This window comes from Sabethes cyaneus, chromosome 1 (genome assembly GCF_943734655.1).
Source record: "Sabethes cyaneus chromosome 1, idSabCyanKW18_F2, whole genome shotgun sequence".
NCBI classification, from domain to species: domain Eukaryota; kingdom Metazoa; phylum Arthropoda; class Insecta; order Diptera; family Culicidae; genus Sabethes; species Sabethes cyaneus.
Window position 1 is genome coordinate 96837341 of NC_071353.1, and position 21016 is coordinate 96858356.

General features: G+C 41.2%; 1 protein-coding gene across 1 annotated transcript in view; it reads left to right on the forward strand.

Annotated features, from left to right (window-relative positions):
- Window positions 1-20569, forward strand: part of LOC128740679 (protein obstructor-E) — a 42980-nt gene extending 22411 nt beyond the window's left edge. The window contains exon 2 of the mRNA XM_053836244.1: window positions 19784-20569. Within this exon, the coding sequence (XP_053692219.1) occupies window positions 19784-20415 (632 nt within the window). The 3' untranslated portion in view covers window positions 20416-20569. The remainder of the gene's footprint in view (window positions 1-19783) is intronic.
- The last annotated feature ends 447 nt before the right edge of the window (window positions 20570-21016 follow it).

Consider the following 21016-nt stretch of genomic DNA (forward strand, 5'->3'; position numbering starts at 1 on the left):
TGTCTGTCTGTCTGTCTGTCTGTCTGTCTGTCTGTCTGTCTGTCTGTCTGTCTGTCTGTCTGTCTGTCTGTCTGTCTGTCTGTCTGTCTGTCTGTCTGTCTGTCTGTCTGTCTGTCTGTCTGTCTGTCTGTCTGTCTGTCTGTCTGTCTGTCTGTCTGTCTGTCTGTCTGTCTGTCTGTCTGTCTGTCTGTCTGTCTGTCTGTCTGTCTGTCTGTCTGTCTGTCTGTCTGTCTGTCTGTCTGTCTGTCTGTCTGTCTGTCTGTCTGTCTGTCTGTCTGTCTGTCTGTCTGTCTGTCTGTCTGTCTGTCTGTCTGTCTGTCTGTCTGTCTGTCTGTCTGTCTGTCTGTCTGTCTGTCTGTCTGTCTGTCTGTCTGTCTGTCTGTCTGTCTGTCTGTCTGTCTGTCTGTCTGTCTGTCTGTCTGTCTGTCTGTCTGTCTGTCTGTCTGTCTGTCTGTCTGTCTGTCTGTCTGTCTGTCTGTCTGTCTGTCTGTCTGTCTGTCTGTCTGTCTGTCTGTCTGTCTGTCTGTCTGTCTGTCTGTCTGTCTGTCTGTCTGTCTGTCTGTCTGTCTGTCTGTCTGTCTGTCTGTCTGTCTGTCTGTCTGTCTGTCTGTCTGTCTGTCTGTCTGTCTGTCTGTCTGTCTGTCTGTCTGTCTGTCTGTCTGTCTGTCTGTCTGTCTGTCTGTCTGTCTGTCTGTCTGTCTGTCTGTCTGTCTGTCTGTCTGTCTGTCTGTCTGTCTGTCTGTCTGTCTGTCTGTCTGTCTGTCTGTCTGTCTGTCTGTCTGTCTGTCTGTCTGTCTGTCTGTCTGTCTGTCTGTCTGTCTGTCTGTCTGTCTGTCTGTCTGTCTGTCTGTCTGTCTGTCTGTCTGTCTGTCTGTCTGTCTGTCTGTCTGTCTGTCTGTCTGTCTGTCTGTCTGTCTGTCTGTCTGTCTGTCTGTCTGTCTGTCTGTCTGTCTGTCTGTCTGTCTGTCTGTCTGTCTGTCTGTCTGTCTGTCTGTCTGTCTGTCTGTCTGTCTGTCTGTCTGTCTGTCTGTCTGTCTGTCTGTCTGTCTGTCTGTCTGTCTGTCTGTCTGTCTGTCTGTCTGTCTGTCTGTCTGTCTGTCTGTCTGTCTGTCTGTCTGTCTGTCTGTCTGTCTGTCTGTCTGTCTGTCTGTCTGTCTGTCTGTCTGTCTGTCTGTCTGTCTGTCTGTCTGTCTGTCTGTCTGTCTGTCTGTCTGTCTGTCTGTCTGTCTGTCTGTCTGTCTGTCTGTCTGTCTGTCTGTCTGTCTGTCTGTCTGTCTGTCTGTCTGTCTGTCTGTCTGTCTGTCTGTCTGTCTGTCTGTCTGTCTGTCTGTCTGTCTGTCTGTCTGTCTGTCTGTCTGTCTGTCTGTCTGTCTGTCTGTCTGTCTGTCTGTCTGTCTGTCTGTCTGTCTGTCTGTCTGTCTGTCTGTCTGTCTGTCTGTCTGTCTGTCTGTCTGTCTGTCTGTCTGTCTGTCCCTATGTTCCTTATAGAATCGAAAACTACTGAAGCGATCGGCGTGAAAATTTGCATATTGGGGTTTTTGGGGCCAGGGAAGGTTCTTATGATGGTTCGGGACCCCTCCCCCCGCTAAGAGGGGGGGGGACTCCCATACAAATGAAACCCCAATTTCTGCATAACTCGAGAACTAATCAAGCAAATGGAACAAAAGTTTACGAGTGGGTGTGAACTACAAATTTCCTCATAACTCGAGAACAAATTAATCAAACGGAACCATATTTGGCATGTGGGTGTTTTTGGAGGCATCCCCTTACCTTTTTAGGAGTGGGGCCTACACACAAATGAGCTACAAATTTCCTCATAACTCGAGAACTAATCAAGCAAATGGAATCAAATTTGGCATGTGGGAGTTTTTATTGGGATGAATTTATTTTATGATGGTTTGAGACCCCTCACCCCTATGGTAGGAGGATAAGGACTTTCATACAAATAAAATAGAAATTTTTGCGTTTGTGCCATATTTTCTGCTATGTAACAAGCGGTAAGCTGTGAAAATAAATTAGTAAAACCTTCTCGGAGTAAGAGACAGTAAATCGACACCGCTAACTTACGTGCCTGTTGCCATTCATGTCAAAAGAGAGCGAAATTCGAATGGCACGTCATATTTGCGATGAACGTGCTTTGGTGTTAATGTTATTTGTAACCAATGGCCCTTTTGAAGGCCACAAGTGAGTTAAAGTAAGAGAGTAAGAGCTAGTGCTACAAATCCTTTGACTCTTACAGCCTCTTTCAATCGAGATTCAAACATGTGACTTCTGGGTTATTAGACCGGTGCCATACCACGAGGCCAACTGAGAGGCTCAGGCTTTTTGCTATTCTAACGCTACAAACAAGCGACAGCGACAGTGCAGTTATAGACTATCTTATCAATGCCTGTTCTCTTATATATAATAATAAATAATAACAAATTATTTTGAGGACTTAAGTTTTCTCCTAGAACTTTGTTAATAGATGGAAGCGCGAGGCAGGTTTCTATACTGAAATACTCCGATTTGGGCACTGGTAAAAAAATTCGTTTTTGATATCACAAAATAGCTCAGCTATTAAAAAATACGATACAATTTTTTAAGCAAGAATATATTATTATGATGCTGTTTGTTTTTTCTCAATTTACGCTATTTTATGCTACACGTATACCAATATGGTGTAGAAAGTTTTCTTTAATATTCGAGATTTCTTCGCGAAAACTAACATAACGTACGTTATGTTAGTTTTCGCGTCCACGTGGTCATGCCTGGAACACAACCTTTCTGATTTGATTTTTACTATTAGTTATGATCAAAACTTTATGAAAACGTCGAATGTGACTTAATTTTATTACAATTGTAACAGTTGAACGAAGATAAAAGAAGGGAAAAGTTTCATAATTTGCTTGTCGAGCTCTCGAGTACACAAATTTTATGAATATTAATCTAATGATAATCATGATCAATAACACAAGCAGAAGATGACTGGTAGGGGGATTGTTATCAGAAAATATAAACGCAAAACATTCCCGATCCATTTGGTACAAGTTGGCTATAGTTTTAAACTTTAACAGCTCATCATGACGTGATCGGAATTAGAATCAAACCTTGAAATTGATAATCGGAATTAGGTGCACTGATACATCATACTTTGATGCATTTTCTGAAACCTTCGGTAAATAATTTAGACATTTTAATATTTTTCCACGAAACATAATTGAAAATAGTTGCTAAAGACACATTCCATGTAAATAAATGTCAAAACTTTATTTTTTAGTGAGGACTCAAAGATGAATCATGCCTTAGGTGATCGGAATTAGGTGCTTTCACGGTACCACAATAGCTCAAAATAATGGACGCAGTGGTAAGAGTACCCAACAGAGGAAAAGAAGTCGAAAGTGATTTACGTCTTCTGAAGCGACTGGGAAATTAGCGATGAATGTCACAAAATAGAGTTAAATACAGACGATTGCTTGAAACCGCACGAGCCGTCCCGTCTCTAATATGCTGCTACGACGACGACGACCACAGTGCGTCAGCCGTCAGGTAAAGCAAGACATCAGGATCAGATTTATTATCTACAATTGACTACGATGAACTTTTACGTTGAAAATTTGGATAAAAAAAAGAAAAATTTTCTCTAATCTGTTTTATTGCGCAGTATCGTATATTTTATATGCACCAAACCAAGTTAGGTAGTTTTCGTAAAAAATTATATAAAATATCCGATATTGCACATACGACTAACGAGACATTTGCAAAACTTGTCTACTATTATAAAAAATCCGGTTTCGTGCCAGTTTTCCGCTATGCAATATATATGTATACACAACTTATCATCTTCGAAGCAACTCAGCTCGATTCAAGTGTCGAGATATAGGTGAGAGCTGGTTGAAGGTTATATGGTAGACAATGAAAATGGTTTTACTAATAGGCATTAAGATGGTTCATTTCTAGTAACAAATTTATATAAAGCTGAGAAATACTATATATTTTATTACCATCTTAGTCAGCTACTAATTTGATGTGTTTGATCAGTAACTTTATCTTTTTGAATATAAACGTTTTTAATTTCATAAAAGATATTAAATAAAAGATCTTTGAGAGATACTTATGCACTAAAATGAACTCACAATAAGTTATGCATTTAGGAAAATAAACCATAAGAGTGGCATGGCACTCGTTACTGTTTCAATTGCATAGTGCCTTGTGCAAATTCGAATCAATGAACCACGACTGTACAATTAAGTTGTAGGCAAAAATCACCCCGCCCATTATTATTGGAGCAGTTTACTGCACACTATTTAAGTTTTAGCCGGCATACGATTACACAAGCTGTTTAGGACAACTTCACTTTCAAATATTGGTTGCACGCTAACGTGGCTAACCTTCAAATGAATAGTATATAACGTGAATGATTAAATTGAACCCTCAGGTTTAAGAAACACCCTTCTAAATAGCCTGTAAAGACCTTGCGAAAATAACGCACGTTGTCAGTGTTGAAAAACTAGTACACTGTCTTACTCTCCCTTTCTTTTACCTCATTGATTCGGCAACCGGTTTGAGGCGTGTTACTACATTCATGATCAGTGTTCACCGTTGTTTGCACCATATGCGGAGAGTGGGCAAGCAACAAGATGAATCAGCCAGGAAGAGCCTGTCGCTTTACCAGCCCCATTACATAATTGAATCAATAAGTGCATAACTTACAATCAGGCTTTACTCTAAGCGTTATTGGAGGAAGGTGCAACAGTGACATGCAGGCACCGCACATGTTCCATTCAGTTTTCAACATAAAAATCCACTATTTTTTCAACTAATGCAGTCTATGATGTTGTTCCTTCCCTGCAATTTATCAGCTGTCTTAAACCCAAGCGGAATTCAATTTGCTATCTACCGTAAATCAATTAAATTTATTGAGAAAAAACCGTGAAATAATAGGCGAACAATGTCACTGTTTGCTGCTGCACCCGCCTGCAAAATCCAGACACCTTCAACAATTTACTTACTAAGGGTCCGGATATTGCTGCAGCCAGGCTTGTCCTGCACTCAGTGAACTTATATTATATATGGGGCATTTATAGAGTAAATTATTGTCTATTAGATTGCTGAACTAAGTATTGCTCTATCTTTAGTATTTATGGTGCACTCCCAGTTAACACTGGCTGGTGTACCATGGTGCGCATCAAGGTGCGATCCCAGTGTAAACTGGGAGTGCGTCGTAAATACTAAAGATAGAGCAATACTTAGTTCTGCAATCTTATGGATAACAATATTCTCTATAAATGTCCCATATATAATATTTTCGAATTTTGCTTGGTTGAGGTGTTACAGTTAAAAAAGCAAAATAAGCTCAGTGAGTGCAGGACAAGCCTGGCTGCAGCACATTAGTGCACGAGAGGGTATTTTCGGCCCATTTAGCGATTGCATCTATTTTTTCGACCTATGGCCTAGTTCTAGTGGAAGAACAGGTGGTTTTGACGTTATTTTAATAAAAAAAAATAGTAAATTACTTACAGCTTTGAAAAAATTGTATGTTGGCAGTGTATTATTATTGGCGAAAGAAAAGGAAAATAGGCTGAATTTAGAAACATGACAAAAATACCCTCCCATATCCTATGTACAGTGGACTCTCGGAAAAGTTAATCGATTGGGGAATGGGTCGATTAACTTTTCCGAAATATTAACTTTTCTGAGTAGTCCTAAGTGTCATTGAAATTGATAAATACAAAAACAAAAAATATATTCTCGGATACAGGATACACATTTTTTTTAAGTATCTGGAAGTTGTAATGCAAAGAAATATGTAGCAAGATAATATGAAATAATACTTAGTTCACCTCCCAGTTGGCTTCGAGGTATGACGCTGGCCTAATAAGCCAGTCATCGTATGTTCGAATCTCGGCTGGGAGAGGCTGTTAGAGTCAATAGGATCATAGCAACTGGCCCTGCAAATGTCTGTACTCTAACAGCTGGCTGCGAAGTCTGTCGTATAAAAACAGAAGGTCAAGTTTCGATAACGGAATGTAGAACCTAGGCTTTGCTTTATTTTGCTTACTTAGTTCCTTTCAGTAAATTTAAAATAGTCGGTTAATACTAGTTTACTTTTGATTTTTCGTAGTCTATGACAACGTTTTGACAATGTTCGCGCTTATTTTTTGTTCCCTGCTGTTCCTTCTTTTGCATTTAAAATTTAATTTGAGTTTGTGCTTTTCCAGTATGTTATCAAAAATCCTGAAGTAACTATGTGCCCGTATTGAACTATTGCTACAACTGTTCGGTACAAGAGTTTAATTTAATACCTGTTATGAAACTGTGAAATGGTGATAATGAACCCAAAAATGAGAAATAAAGATAGAAGGAAAACACACCTGTGTGAATGAACGCTTTGGAAAAAACCAATCGTTGGCACTAAGATACTAAGCGTACTTGTGCTTTATTGAATAACAATTCTATTGGGTGCAGGCTTAATGTGGGTTGATTCTAGTAATGAGACATCCTTCTACGTAGCGTTGACTCTGGGGTCAGTTTGAGTTGTTTCTTTTAGATTTTGCTTATCCCTTTGCAGAACCACAAGTCTATCCGACATACAGTGGTTGCGATAGGATTGGCATTTATCTGTTAGAAAGCGTTTACTCAATGACGGCTCGGATTTGGGGTTCACAGCAGCGTCGACGTCATCGAAGGCGATTATGGAGATCGAAAAATTCCATTAGGTTTTTCGAATTTCAGTAAAAATTAAAGACTAACATGGATGGGAGGTCAGTTGACCTCCAGGTTGACATTGTCCCGTTGCTGGGTCCAGCGTGTCCGAGGTTGCAACCCAGGGAGGTAATCAGTCTGCCATTGTTTCCAAATAACGTTGCCAAGAGTGCTCCGGAGATACTTCTTGAGAGACTTTACGACGGCCTCCCAGAGCCCTCCAAAGTTTGGAGACCTCGGTGTATAAACTTGAACGTGATGCCATCGTCGGCACAGCTGCTAGCGCTATGAGATGTTGATGATGCTGAGATCCGAACAACCGAACGAGCTCACCTAGCACGCGTTTGGCACCTCTGAAGTTTAAAGCATTGTCGCACTCGATCAGGTCTGGTTTGCCCCGTCGGGCTACGAAGCGTTTTAAAGCGGCAATGAATGCCTGGCTCGATAGATCTGCAACACATTCAACGTGTGCAGTCTTGGTTACCAGACATACGAAGATAGCAATATAGCATTTCACTGGAGGTCCTCGTTGTAACGCGCGGTAGAAAAAGGGTCCACAGTAGTCGACTCCCGTTCGAATGGAAAGGCTGGCGTTACACGTTCTGGTGGTAATTCTCCCATGAGCTGTGCCATAACTTCTGGTTTGCAGCGGAAACATGTTACACATGAATGCACTACCTGCCGAGCGAGATTGCGAACACGAAATGACCAGAATAATTCCCGAACTACTGCTGTCATTACCTGAGGTCAAGCATGGAAATTGTTGAGATGATAAAACTTCCGGATCAGGTCAGTAAGTGGATGTCTATTTGGAAGAATCGTCGGATGACGTTGTTTGTATGTTACTGGAGCGTTTCTCAGCCGGCCACCGACGCGCAATATGCCGTTGGATAACAGCGAAGATAAAGCCTTCAGCCTTGAGTTCTTTTTTACCTGTCCATCGCGAGTAGGGCGGTCGGTATTGAGCGCTTTTGGTGAAAACCGGTATTTCGGTATTGGCGTAGAAAATACCGGTAATACCGGTATTGGCAGATTATTGAAAATCAATACAAACGTCGATGTTTTTCAGTAAATCTTTTTATTTTGAAACTTTAGCTTCAGTATTGCTGCTTAGAAAAGTAGAATTTAAGCAGATATAATACTCTTAGCGGTTCATTTCCCTTACTGGAACGAATATTATTGCCAACGTTTCCAACAATTGAAAAAACTTCGGCTTTCATCGATGTCTGGTGAATGGCTCTAAACACATCAGGAATTTTCATTTCATTTCTTCAAATTTATAGTAGGGAAACCCGCGTTTAATTATTTACAAAATATCTTGTATTATAGCTTCCAGCATAATTAACGCCCCGGTCTCCTAAAGCCTCGTCACAATTTTTTCTCCATCCACAAACCGGAACTCCTGCATAGCGTCATCCTTTTCATCATCGTTCACAAATGCCTTCTTTTCTCTGTTATGTTATATTATGTTTGATGGCAAGAATGCACAAAAAGCGCAAAGATCCCGGTTATCTGATCACGTCACGGGCATCGTCGAAACTTTCTCTAAACTCGCTTCATACATGAAGCGACTTGTTTCATTTGTTGAACAAAACGTTTCAAGCATGCTTCAGTTCAAGCTAGTGACTGTGTCAAATGACGCCGATTAACAGTCAGGCACGGTTTGTCGATGTTGAGTAGGTTAATCATCATATGCGTTAAATTGTAGGAAATGTTACTTAAAATCAATTCAATTGCATTCAAAGTTGCTGGCCTTCTTCTGAATATTTGATAGAGAAATACAAATGAAACTTTAAAATCAGTCGTCATGATGGAGTGAAAATCGTTTCAATGACGCTGATTGAAGCCAGTTTTGAAACGAAGCGGCGCTACTTCAGTTGAAAGTGAAGCTTCATTACTTCATTGTTGAATAACAATTTACTATTGTAAATGACGTTTCGGGGCCCTGATCTTGCTTCCTAAATTCGTTATTTAAGAGCTTTTGAATATCAAGTTGTTCAAAAATAAATTGAAATGCAACGTCTGGCTCATACAATGCAACATTTTTACAGCAAAGATACTCTACTGTGCCTTAAACGGGGTTTAAGAGCTATAACTATTTAACCCACAATTTCACTCTCTTCATTGTTAGCAGTCGATGACTCGATGACAGCCAGTGGTACACTATTGTCGAGTCTGTCCAAAAGAAATTTTTCGCCTGAAGATTCACACTGGAATCAACCTTATCAAAAAGGTGGCTAAGAAGCAGAGCCGCAGAAAGTTCGAGTCGAGGCAGACAGACCGTGGGATTTCGTTAAAAGTTCCCAAGTGGGGCCACTTTTGACTTGACAGTGAGCAGGCTGGTAAAGATGTCTCCGTTCGACAAGACAGCTCGGACGTAAATGCATGCACCATAAGCACGCGTGGAGGCATCGCAGAAGCCGTGCAACTGAAATGATACAGCAGACGGGGTGGCTATTACCCATCGTGGAACACTAAGCTGTCCATGACCTTCGAGGTTGTCACGTAGTTCTATCCATCGACGTTGAGCGGACTCGCTGAGTTCTTCATCCCAGGCTTTTCCCTCTCTCTAGAGTTCTTGCATGCACAATTTCTCTTATACTACCACTGGACCGACGAGTCCCACCGGGTCAAAAAGCCGCACAATGTCCGAAAGGACGATTCGCTTGGTGATCGGAAGACTTTCGCTGTGCTGCGGTACCTCAAAACGAAATTCATCAGCACGAGTGTCCCATTGTAGACCGAGGGTTTTTATTGGCGAAGATGGCTCGATATCTAATAATGCACGCTCATCCCTCAGGTTTTCTGGAACGACTTGGAGAATGCTTGGGCTATTGGAAGCCCATTTACGAAGCGGAAGTCCAGCCGATTGCATCAGTTGGAGAGGTTGTTGAATTAACTCTTGACCTTCTTCGACAGTGTGGTTGCCTATGAGTAAGTCGTCCATATAAAAATTCTTGCCCACTACAGCAGCAGCAACAGAATGGCTCTTGGATCCGATTTCCGCAAGATGAAGTACCGTATGTTACGGTAGTTAGTTGGTAAGTCCTGATGGGTTCCGACAGCGAATCTCTCCAAAAAATGAGTAAGAGTTGTTGATCAGGAGGAGACATGAGAATTTGTCTGTACATCTTCTCGATGTCGGAGAAGATCGCGTTCTGAAGAAACCGAAATCGAAGGAGTATGACTACCAGGTTGTCCTGTTGCAGACCAACCATGAGGACATCGTTCAGAGATACTCCAGTATCCGTTGGACAGGATGCATCGAACACTACTCTTAACTTCGTGGTGATGCTGTCTGGTCGCACGACACAATGGTGAGGTAAATAGTAGGTTTGTAGTGCAGGATCAGGGTTGGTTATCAGCTTCATGTGTCCGAGCTCGGCATACTCGTGAATGAATGCTGCGTAGGATTCTTTTAGAGCCTGGTTTGCGAGAAGTCGACGTTCTAAAGCTAAGAAGCGACGAGTAGCAATTTCTTTCGAACTGCCGAGTTTAGCAAATGCTGCTTCCCGTTTAGGAAGTGCGACGCCGAAACGACCGGTAGAATCTCGCGTATTGGTTTTGGCAAAATGCTCCTCGCATGCAGCTTCCTCCAAAGAAAGGGTACTGGTAGTGTGGCAAGATTCGATTTCCCAAAATCGAGCCAACTGTTCCTCGATTGTACCAGTCGAAAAAGCGAAATTAACGACTGATGCATTTTCCTAGATCTGACTTTCCCAGATACCACCCATCCCAGTGCAGTGTTTTGGAGAATAGATGCTTCGGGACCATTCTTTGGTTGGCCATCCTTCAACAGGTCGTAAAAGTTTTCTACTCCGAATCAGGTCTATAGGACCAGGTTGACTAAATGAGGTATCCGCTAGCAGGATGTCTGATGGAATCTTTAGACTGGATACGTCGATCACTTGATTTGGTAACTCCATCGTAATCTTGGAAAGAACGTGAAATTTCCAACTGGTATCAAAATCAGCGCGATGGGACTGGATTCGAACGATGGTAGAATATTTAGACAACGTAGACGAAAGTCCAGCACTGATTGGGATGAATTCCTTGTTACAGCCTCAAATTTTGAACAAGCTGCTCCGATATGAAATTCAGCTGCGACCCCGAATCCAGAAGAGCACGGGCCCAAAGGGACTGTCCTGTAGGATTGAAGGATTGAATATTGTTATCCGCTTTCTAGCTAAGTAATGAGGGGAGTTGTTTTTTACTGTACTGTGAGGAAAAATTGCTAATTTGTATATTAAACTACCCATCCCAGGTAACCAACAAGCATTAACATCAAATTTTCAAATTTTAAATTTCAAATTTATTACCAACAGGCAAGACTTGCCCTAATGGACATTAATATCTAATACATAAAACGTCGAAACATAGAGACAAAACTCGAACGTAACACTCGTTGTGATAAATTAAAATCATATACTGCCGAAACTCGGTTGAAAGAACGCTGTAGACCAGAGATAGCGTTGGCACTGTAATTTGTCCGTCGAAAAGGTAAGTTTAGTAGAGATAACCTCCTCAGTTTATCGTTAGTGCATTCAAGTTGATTTGACGAAGGATGATAGGGCAGTGGATGTTGGATGTCAAGATATCCGAAACAACCATGGCGCGCGCTGTTTCTCGGCGAAGTTCGAGAGTATCGATTCGGATGAGCTGACAACGATCCTCGTATCGAGTATTCCTCATTGGTTGTCGCCATGGAAGCAATCGAAGAGCGTAGCGTACGAAGCGACGCAAGATACTTTCGATGCGGTAGATAGCGTTATTGTAGTGAGGGATCCATACTACGGAACAGTATTCTAGGGAAGCTCGAACCAGTGACCCGTAGAGCGCTACCAATCATTCAATGCTGTTAAAGTCACATGTCATTCGCATAATTAGGCCTAGTTGTCTAAAGGCTTTGACAACAATCAATGAAACGTGTTGTTTGAAAGGTAGCTTAACATCAAGTAACACGTCGAGATCCTTGACTTATTCAACTCGCTGAATTGGAAGTCCGTTGAGTTTGTAGTTGAAGTGAATCGGTTGATTTTTTCTCGTAAAAGTGGTTACAGAACATTTGATCGGTTTTAGTAGCATACGATTCGTCTCGCACCAGCTGGCAAAAGCATTTAGCTGTTGTTGAAGAAACAAAGCATCGTCAATGTTTTGGACAACGTTGAACAATTTTAAATCATCCGCGAAAGCATTCTATCGAATGGATTGCATCATTAAAATACAGGACAAACACCAACGGACCCAGATGACTGCCCTGTGCATTCCCGGAAGTAGCAGGGAACGAAACGGAAGTCACATCACCGATTTTCTCACTCAGAATTCGTCCAGTTAAGTACGATTCTAACCAGTTCAACATATTGCCGCTAAAACCATACCTATCCAATTTAGCGACAGCGATGCGATGATTAACTTTATCGAAAGCAGCGGAGAGGTCTGTATAACTCGTGTCGGTTTAAGCTCATCCAATCAAGCTGTACGTAACTGACAGCTAGTGCTAGTGAAGTAAAGTAGACACGTAGCACAGGAACATTTTGGGAGAAATCCGTGTTGCTCATCTGCAATCGCTTGTTGACAATGCGTAAAAAGTGGTTTAATGACCACTAGCTCGAATAATTTCGACGTGGCACACAGCGCAGAAATTCTTCGAAAGTTATCGACTTTCGACCGATCGCCTTTTTTGTGAACCGGAAACAAAAATGCCTGCTTCCAAGCTGCAGGTTTTCCAGTAGAGATGGACAGACAAAACAGGAGAATGAGAGGCTGAAGCAAACCAGCAATGCACTCCTTGATTAACGTTGCCGCGATCCCATCCGGGCCTGGAGAGTACGAATGTTTGAGCTTTGCAGAAGCGGCCAGAATCATGTTGACATCAATGTTCATCGATGCGAAAGGGTGATCAAAGCGAGGAACAATACTTGCGGCATCCGATACTTGGCTTGTTGTAGCCACTTCGTTGCAAAACACACTGGAGAACTTTGCTGCAAATAAGCTGCAAAAATCGGCAGCATTATTGGCCATTTCGCCATTTAATTCCATGATGTAGGGCAGGCCTGACTGCTTCCGCTGATCATTAACAAAATTCCAGAACCGCTTAGGGTCAGACTTCAACTTTCTCTGCATATGTCGTTTATAATTCGAATAACAGCGTCGTCTTAGTCTTTTGTAATCGTAGTTGATCCCTCGATAATATTCACGCATTTGTAGTGTACCGCTCGCAGAGAGCCTCCTGAATGCAGCATTTTTTATTGTTTTCAAGCGTCGAAGTTCCGCTGATTGCCAAGGAAGAAAATTCTGGGAACGCCTTTGCCCTTAAGCAGCAAATCAGCATATCTGCACGTTGTTGTATATTAGCTTTTTGAATGCATAGATGTTGTAAATTGGCATCCAAAATTCTATTCAAATTCTTCGTGTGGGTAATTAGCTGCAAATTAGCATTGTCAGTACTATCAGAGTATGTGAAAAGCACTATAAGCAGGTTAGCAGTAAAGTAGCTGTATATTTTGCCAAAATAGCATCTTAGTAGCATTTACTAACTTACTTACTTACTTACTTAGGTGGCTTGCCGTCCTAAGACAAAGCCTGTTGAACAAAATTTCTCCATGTAACTCGGTTGAGGGCTACCGCTCTCCAATTCCTCGGACACCGAGTACTCTCCGCCAGATCTCACTCCACCTGGTCTAACCATCTTGCTCGCTGAGCTCCTGGTCGTCGTGTTCTTACCGGATATGAGGCGAACACCATCTTTGCAGGGTAGTTGTCCGGCATTCTTGCAACATGCCCTGCCCATCGTATGCGTCCAGCTTTAGCTACCTTCTGGATACTGGGTTCACCATAGAGCTGTGCGAGTTCATGGTTCATCCTCCGCCGCCATACTCCGTTCTCCTGTACGCCGCCGAAGATCGTTCTTAGCACTCGTCGTTCGAAGACTCCGAGCACTCGCAGGTCCTCCTCGAGCATTGTCCATGTTTCATGCCCGTAGAGAACAACCGGTCTAATAAGCGTCTTGTACAGGGTGCACTTTGTACGGGGACTTAGTCTGCTCGACCACAATTGCTTGTGGAGCCCATAATACGCCTCCGAATCTCACGGCTGGTATCATTGTCCGCCGTTACCAGTGAGCCAAGGTAGACAAATTCATCGACTACCTTAAACTCATCGCCGTCGATCAATATACTACTGCCCAAGCGGTGTCGTTCGGCCTCGGTTCCGCTGGCCAGCATATACTTTGTTTTAGACGTATTTACCTTTAACCCAATCTTTTCTGCTTCGCGCTTTAGTCTGGTGTACTGTTCAGCCACCGCCACAGATGTTCTGCCGATAATATCCATGTCATCGGCAAAGCAGACGAATTGACTAGATTTGTTGAATATCGTGCCCCGCGTGTTGATATCCGCTCGGTTCATAACACCTTGTAGCGCTATGTTGAACAGCAGGCATGAAAGACCATCACCTTGACGAAGCCCTCTGTGTGATTCGAATGAACTTGACAATCCACCCGAAATCCGAACACAGCACTGTGTACCATCCATCGTAGATTGAATCAGTTTGATGAGCTTCCTGGGGAAGCTGTTCTCGTCCATGATTTTCCATAGCTCTTTCCGGTCGATGGTATCATATGCGGCTTTGAAGTCAACGAATAAATGATGCGTGGGAACTCTGTATTCACGGCCCTTTTGGAGGACTTGCCGCAGTGTAAATATTTGATCCGTTGTAGACCGACCTTCGACGAAGCCGGCTTGATAAGTTCCCACAAATCTATTCGCAATTGGTGATAGACGGCGGAAAATGATTTGGGACAGCACTTTATAAGCGGCATTGCGAACGGTGATCGCCCGATAGTTCTCACAGTCCAACTTGTCGCCCTTTTTGTAGATCGGGCAGATAACCCCATCTTTCCACTCCTCCGTTAGCTGTTCCGTATCCCAAATTCTAACAATTAGTCGGTGCAGACAAACGGCCAGCTTTTCTGGTCCCATTTTAATAAGCTCCGCTCCGATGCCATCTTTTCCAGCTGACTTGTTGTTCTTTAGCTGCATGATGGCCTCCTTAACTTCGCCTATCGTTGGGGCTGGCACCTCTTCCCCGTTTGCTGCACCGTCGAAATCGCTTTCCCCGTCGCCATGGTTTTCCGCCTGGGCGCCATTCAGGTGTTCGTCGAAGTGCTGCTTCCACCTATCCGTCACCTCACGATCGTCCGTCAGAATACTGCCAGTCTTATCCCGACACATTTCGGCTCGCGGCACAAAGCCTTTGCGGGATCCGTTCAGTTTCTGGTAGAACTTTCGTGTTTCCTGAGAACGATGCAGCTGCTCCAACTCTGCATATTCCTGCTCTTCCAGGTTGCGCTTTTTCTTCCGAAAGATTTGGTTTCGCTGCATCTTCTTCTGTTTGTGTCTTTCCACGTTCTGACGTGTGGCACTGCGCATCTTGGCCACCCGCGCAGCATTCTCCTCATCCATCACCCTCCTACGTTCATCGTCAAACCAATCATTCCGCTGATTCCGGGCCACATGCCCGATGGAGCTCTCCGCTACACTGCTGATGGCTGTTTTGATAGTGTTCCAACAGTCCTCGAGAGGGACTTCGTCCAGCTCGTCCTCTTCCGGCAGTGCAGCTTCGAGTGAATGCGCGTAGTTTGCGGCGACGTCTGGCTGCTTCAGCCGCGCGAGATCTAACCGAGGCTGGCGTCGGTACCGAATGTTGTTCACAACGGAGAGTCTTGGGCGCATCTTAAGCATCACTAGGTAGTGGTCCGAGTCAACGTTAGTGCTTCGATAGGATCTGATGTCGATAATGTCTGAGAAGTGCCGCCTGTCGATCAAAACGTGGTCAATCTGTGATTCTGTCTGCCCGAATAAAAATGTATAGCGAAATAACATTAAATTTCACTGTTACAAACATTGAAAAACTTCGAAAAACCACATTGAAACAGTGAAAATCTTTGTAAAAGTTACACTGAAGTTACCATTAATACCGCTGTTTTCACAGTAAATTTTAATGGAAACCGCCAATTTTACAGCGAATAAGGGGGTGATTAGGTGATGTAACACTAAATTTTTCGGCTTTTTCCCATACAAATAAAAACCAAAAACAGTAAAATTTGTGGTACATTCACTATAAGTTTTACACTGTTTTACAACGAAGTTACAATGAAATTTAAGGTGAGTTCTGAAAAAAAATTGTAGGCTTTCGGATTATTAGGACAAAAAAAACCGGCTGATTAATTACGGTATTTCATGTTTTTGAAAAGATATGATGACAATGAATTTGATAGGCTTCGAACTATTATGATTTTCGAGCCGCATTCATCGCTCATATTAGGAAAGTATTAGAGGTCAGTACAACTACATAAACAAATTCCGCTCTTTCCCATTCACGCCTTATCTCAATCTGTTAGATCCTATCGACTCTTTGTTTCATTACTGTCTTCTATCGTTCCCTTTGTCAATTGTAAAATCTACCGTTATAAAAACTTAATTATATGCCTGACACCTCATTTGATGTCAAGACGTAGAAACAACGAGGTTGGTCTATTCCATAGGAACGGAGCCTTTCCCCGAACAACCGCGTTAAGAATCGCGGCTAATATGTTGATAGACGAACAAGTAAGTCGCAAGCGCCTGCATAGTGGTGTCGACCCGTCAGTAAAACGAATTAGATTAAACTTCTCGATGGGCGGTTTCTACAGTAGACGGAGGAAAAGACACAATTTATGTCTGCAAATAACTCAACCTGCCAAGGATTGGACCTTAGATAGAGATTATTTCCTGCTTCTAAACAATTTGCATTGTTGCCGAATTATATGAAAAATTTTCCAAGAACGGTACAGTGAAGTTACAGCATAAAGTGTAGTAAACAATAAAATTCATTGTAATCGTAAAGTTTTTACATTAATATGAAAAGTGAAGTTACAGCATAAAGTGTTGTAAACAGTAAAATTCATAGTAACCGTAATGTTTTTACATTAATATTCGTTATGCATTTCTATGCGGGCAGTCCAGAAGTTCCGCAGCTATTCGCTATGACGGCACCGCACGACCTCTTTTCCACCTACAGAACTGCCCGTAGCTGAATGCGTGAAAATTATTTTCGACATATTCTGTCTTTTGCCCTCTTTAACAAATCGCTATTCTGCTTCACGCAAACTCGAAACTAATGTAGGTGTCTCCACTGCGGCACCGTCATAGCGAATGGCGAACCATACATTCATACTCACGTTCCTCGTCCCCCTACTTGTCGGTTCTATCAGTCAGCTCCCCCTTCTGTTACGTAGCTAATTATGCATCGTTTTGCTCTATGAAATTGAATCGAATCCTGTAAATTTACGTCTTTTGAGATGCACATAAATGGAGCATCGTAAATCATGTAAAATTACGTGTTATTTCACAATATAAAATATTGTAGCGCATTGCATACATGTAGGCTTATTAAATTACAATGTGGTTTGATGTAAAAATGTACCTTTAAAGATGGTTTTGGCTATTGACGTTTTATTTAATGGATCAATATATGTGAATTTGGTTACGTGATTATTAATTTATGGGCATTTCAATTTACGTCGAATGTAAGATTCATTTTTTCGTTCTGTGAACCAGCGTCTGCCCGCCCGAATAAAAAAGTATAGCGAAAAAACATTAAATTTCACTGTTACAAACATTGAAAAACTTCGAAAAACCACATTGAAACAGTGAAAATCTTTGTAAAAGTTACACTGAAGTTACCATGAATACCGCTGTTTTCACAGTAAATTTTAATGGAAACCGCCAATTTTACAGCGAATAAGGGGGTGATTAAGTGATGTAACACTAAATTTTTCGGCTTTTTCCCATACAAATAAAAACCAAAAACAGTAAAATTTGTGGTACATTCACTATAAGTTTTACACTGTTTTACAACGAATTTACAATGAAATTTAAGGTGAGTTCTGCAAAAACATTGTAGGCTTTCGGATTATTAGGACAAAATAAAACCGGCTGATTAATTACCGTATTTCATGTTTTTGAAAAGATATGACGACAATGAGTTTGATAGACATCGAACTATTATGATTTTCGAGCCGCATTCATCGCTCATATTCGGAAAGTATTAGAAGTCAGTACAGTACACCTACATAAACAAATTCCGCTCTTTCCCATTCACGCCTTATCTCAATCTGTTAGATCCTATCGACTCTTTGTTTTATTACCGTCTTCTATCTTTCCCTCTGTCAATTATAAAAACTTAATTATATGCCTGACACCTCATTCGATGTCAAGACGTAGAAACAACGAGGTTGGTCTATTTCATAGGAACGGAGCCTTTCCCCGAACAACCGCGTTAAGAATCGCCGCTAATATGTTAACAGACGAACAAGTAAGTCGCAAGCGCTTGCATAATGTCGTCGTCCCGTCAGTAAAACGAATTAGATTAAACTACTCGATCAGTGGTTTCTACAGTAGACGGAGGAAGAGACACAATTTGTGTCTACAAATAACTCAACCTGCCAAGGATTGGACCTTAGATAGAGATTATTTCCTGCTTCTAAACAATTTGCATTGTTGCCGAATTATATGAAAAATTTTCCAAGAACGGTACAGTGAAGTTACAGCATAAAGTGTAGTAAACAATAAAATTCATTGTAATCGTAAAGTTTTTACATTAATATGAAAAGTGAAGTTACAGCATAAAGTGTTGTAAACAGTAAAATTCATAGTAACCGTAATGTTTTTACATTAATATTCGTTATGCATTTCTATGCGGGCGGTACAGGGATACCTCGATATAAGACAACCTCGATAAAAGACAGTTTGATATATGACAAATTCCTTTGACATATTTGATAACGACACCAGAGCGAATTTTCCTTTCCAAAAGCGGCGCCATGAAGATGTTCATTGTTTCAAAATAATCCTAAAAATTGTATAAAACTGAAGCTCAAACAACAATAAATAGTTCAAAAAACGCAAACACACAACACAGAGCAAAATTGACGATTACTCGATTGCTAATGCAAATTTCTTTTGAAAAAGTCATGTTTCGATAAAAGACAATTTCGATACCTATAAGACAGCTTTTTAAAATAATAAATTATCTTATAACCAGGTATCCCTGTATAATGCAATCAACATTTTCTGCAATCAGAGTTTTGACTAGACCGAATCTAAATTTTGTTTCGCATCTAAAATTGAGTACTGTTTCAAAATGTTCTACCTCGAGTAGCACGTTCCTCAGGCTTGGTAGATTTTTACCCTTTATATCTTAACACCGTTTGCTTCGTTTATCGATTGCACGTGTTTAAATCAGTGCTTAAAATTATCAGTTGATACTCGTAAAATTGAATGTCAACTCGCTCGCAATGTAGCTGATAATTATCAACATGAAAATCAATTTCAATACCCAGTCACGATATTATTGGAACAGACAATCATTATTCCATCTCTAAAACTGAATATCAAAAATCAGTATCAACGAATTCGAAAAGAAAATTGATTCTCAGTACTAAAAATGTCACTTACATCTCGAGGCGTTGATATTTTCATTAAGCGTTGTATTCACCATAAACGTTTGATTTCAACCACGAACCGCGGAAACAGTTATCTCAATTTGAAAATAAATTGTCATCACAAAGCCTACTGCAATCTGTTAGATCCCAATCCACTACAATATAAATATTCAGTGCAAGGCGCTAATACTGATATTCATATTCACTGCCACGGAACTGTAAATGATATTCAGCTCTAATTTCTTTGTAACTCATTAGAAATTTTTGGAAACGAATATACAGCAACATCGAAACTCAGCGGTTCGGTTTATCAATGAATTTTTATTTCAATGATATTCATATTCTTTCTGGAAAAAGAGTTTCGATAAGGTGATTTTTTCCAGCACTGGTTTCAATTAATAGAAGGTTACAAATTTTGGAGATATTTCACTAAAAGTTTTGAATATTTGCTATTGAATTGTATGAATATTACATTTTCAAAGGTATTGATATCGTGACTAGCCACGACAGGTCAACCTTGTTATTATAATATAATATAATATTAAATTATTATTATATTATTATAATAAAGTAATTATAACAGTATTAAACAACGATATATAAATATCTTTCCAGGCAGTGCAATCGGTGTTCCTCAATGTCCGGAACCACATGGCGAACAAGCTTATCTGCATCCAGATCACTGCGACCAATTTTTCTTGTGTACAAATGGCACACTGACATTGGAAACATGTGAAAATGGTTTATTGTTTGACGGAAAAGGAGCCGTTCATAATCATTGCAACTACAATTGGGCTGTTGATTGTGGCGATAGGAAATTTGTCACCGATCAATCGCCTATTTCAACGCCGGGATGCGAGTACCTGTTCGGAATATATCCAGATAGCGCGCAATGTTCTACCACGTATACCAAATGTGCCTTTGGAGAACCACACTCAGAACATTGTGATGCAGGCCTAGTTTACGATCATCGTATTCACGGTTGTCAATGGCCCGATCTAATGTTGGATACATGTAATCCTGAGGCTGTCATTGGATTCAAGTGCCCGGAATCTGTTCCATCAAACTCGATCAACCATCGTTTCTGGCCATATCCAAGATTTCCAGTTCCGGGCGACTGTCACCGGCTTATCACCTGCGTCGACGGTCATCCACGTTTAATCACCTGTGGCGACGGAAAGGTGTTCAGCGAGAATTCTTTAACTTGCGAAGATCCGGAAGATGCTCCATATGCTTGCAGACACTAATAACATTTACTCAATTCTTGTTAATGCCGTTCATTGGACACGTTGCAATTTTTTTGAACCAAATGTTTAGGAATTTTTCGCGTAAAAAAATCGATAACTTCAGATACTTGAGAAAAAGTAAACTTTCAATCCAAATAAAGCAAAAAGTTACCAATACAGAATAAACACTTATGCACTGATTCAATTTGTCAACATCCTGCACAATTTCCATAACTCTGACTTGTACTTACATGTGGGAGATAAGCATAATACCTGTGATTTCTTTTGTGGGAAGGTAAGAGCACTGCGACCATTATATTGATCTATTGTAGTAACCTGTGATTTAGACAGATCGCCAGTAGTTTTACCAGCCGAGAGCCGGGGTGGCTCTTGCCGTATCAAGAATTCCTTTCCATTGTACTCGGTCCTGGACTACTCGTCACCAATTCGTGGCGCGTCTCGATACACGAAAGTCGGCTTCAACCTGGTCGAGCCATTTAGTACTTTGGGCCCCTCTATTCCTGGTGCCGCACAGTGGAAAATAATGGGACAAAACACCCAAAATGGAGTTGAAGTTTTTTATGAAGTATTATTTTTCTATGAAAGTAGACAGACTAAATAG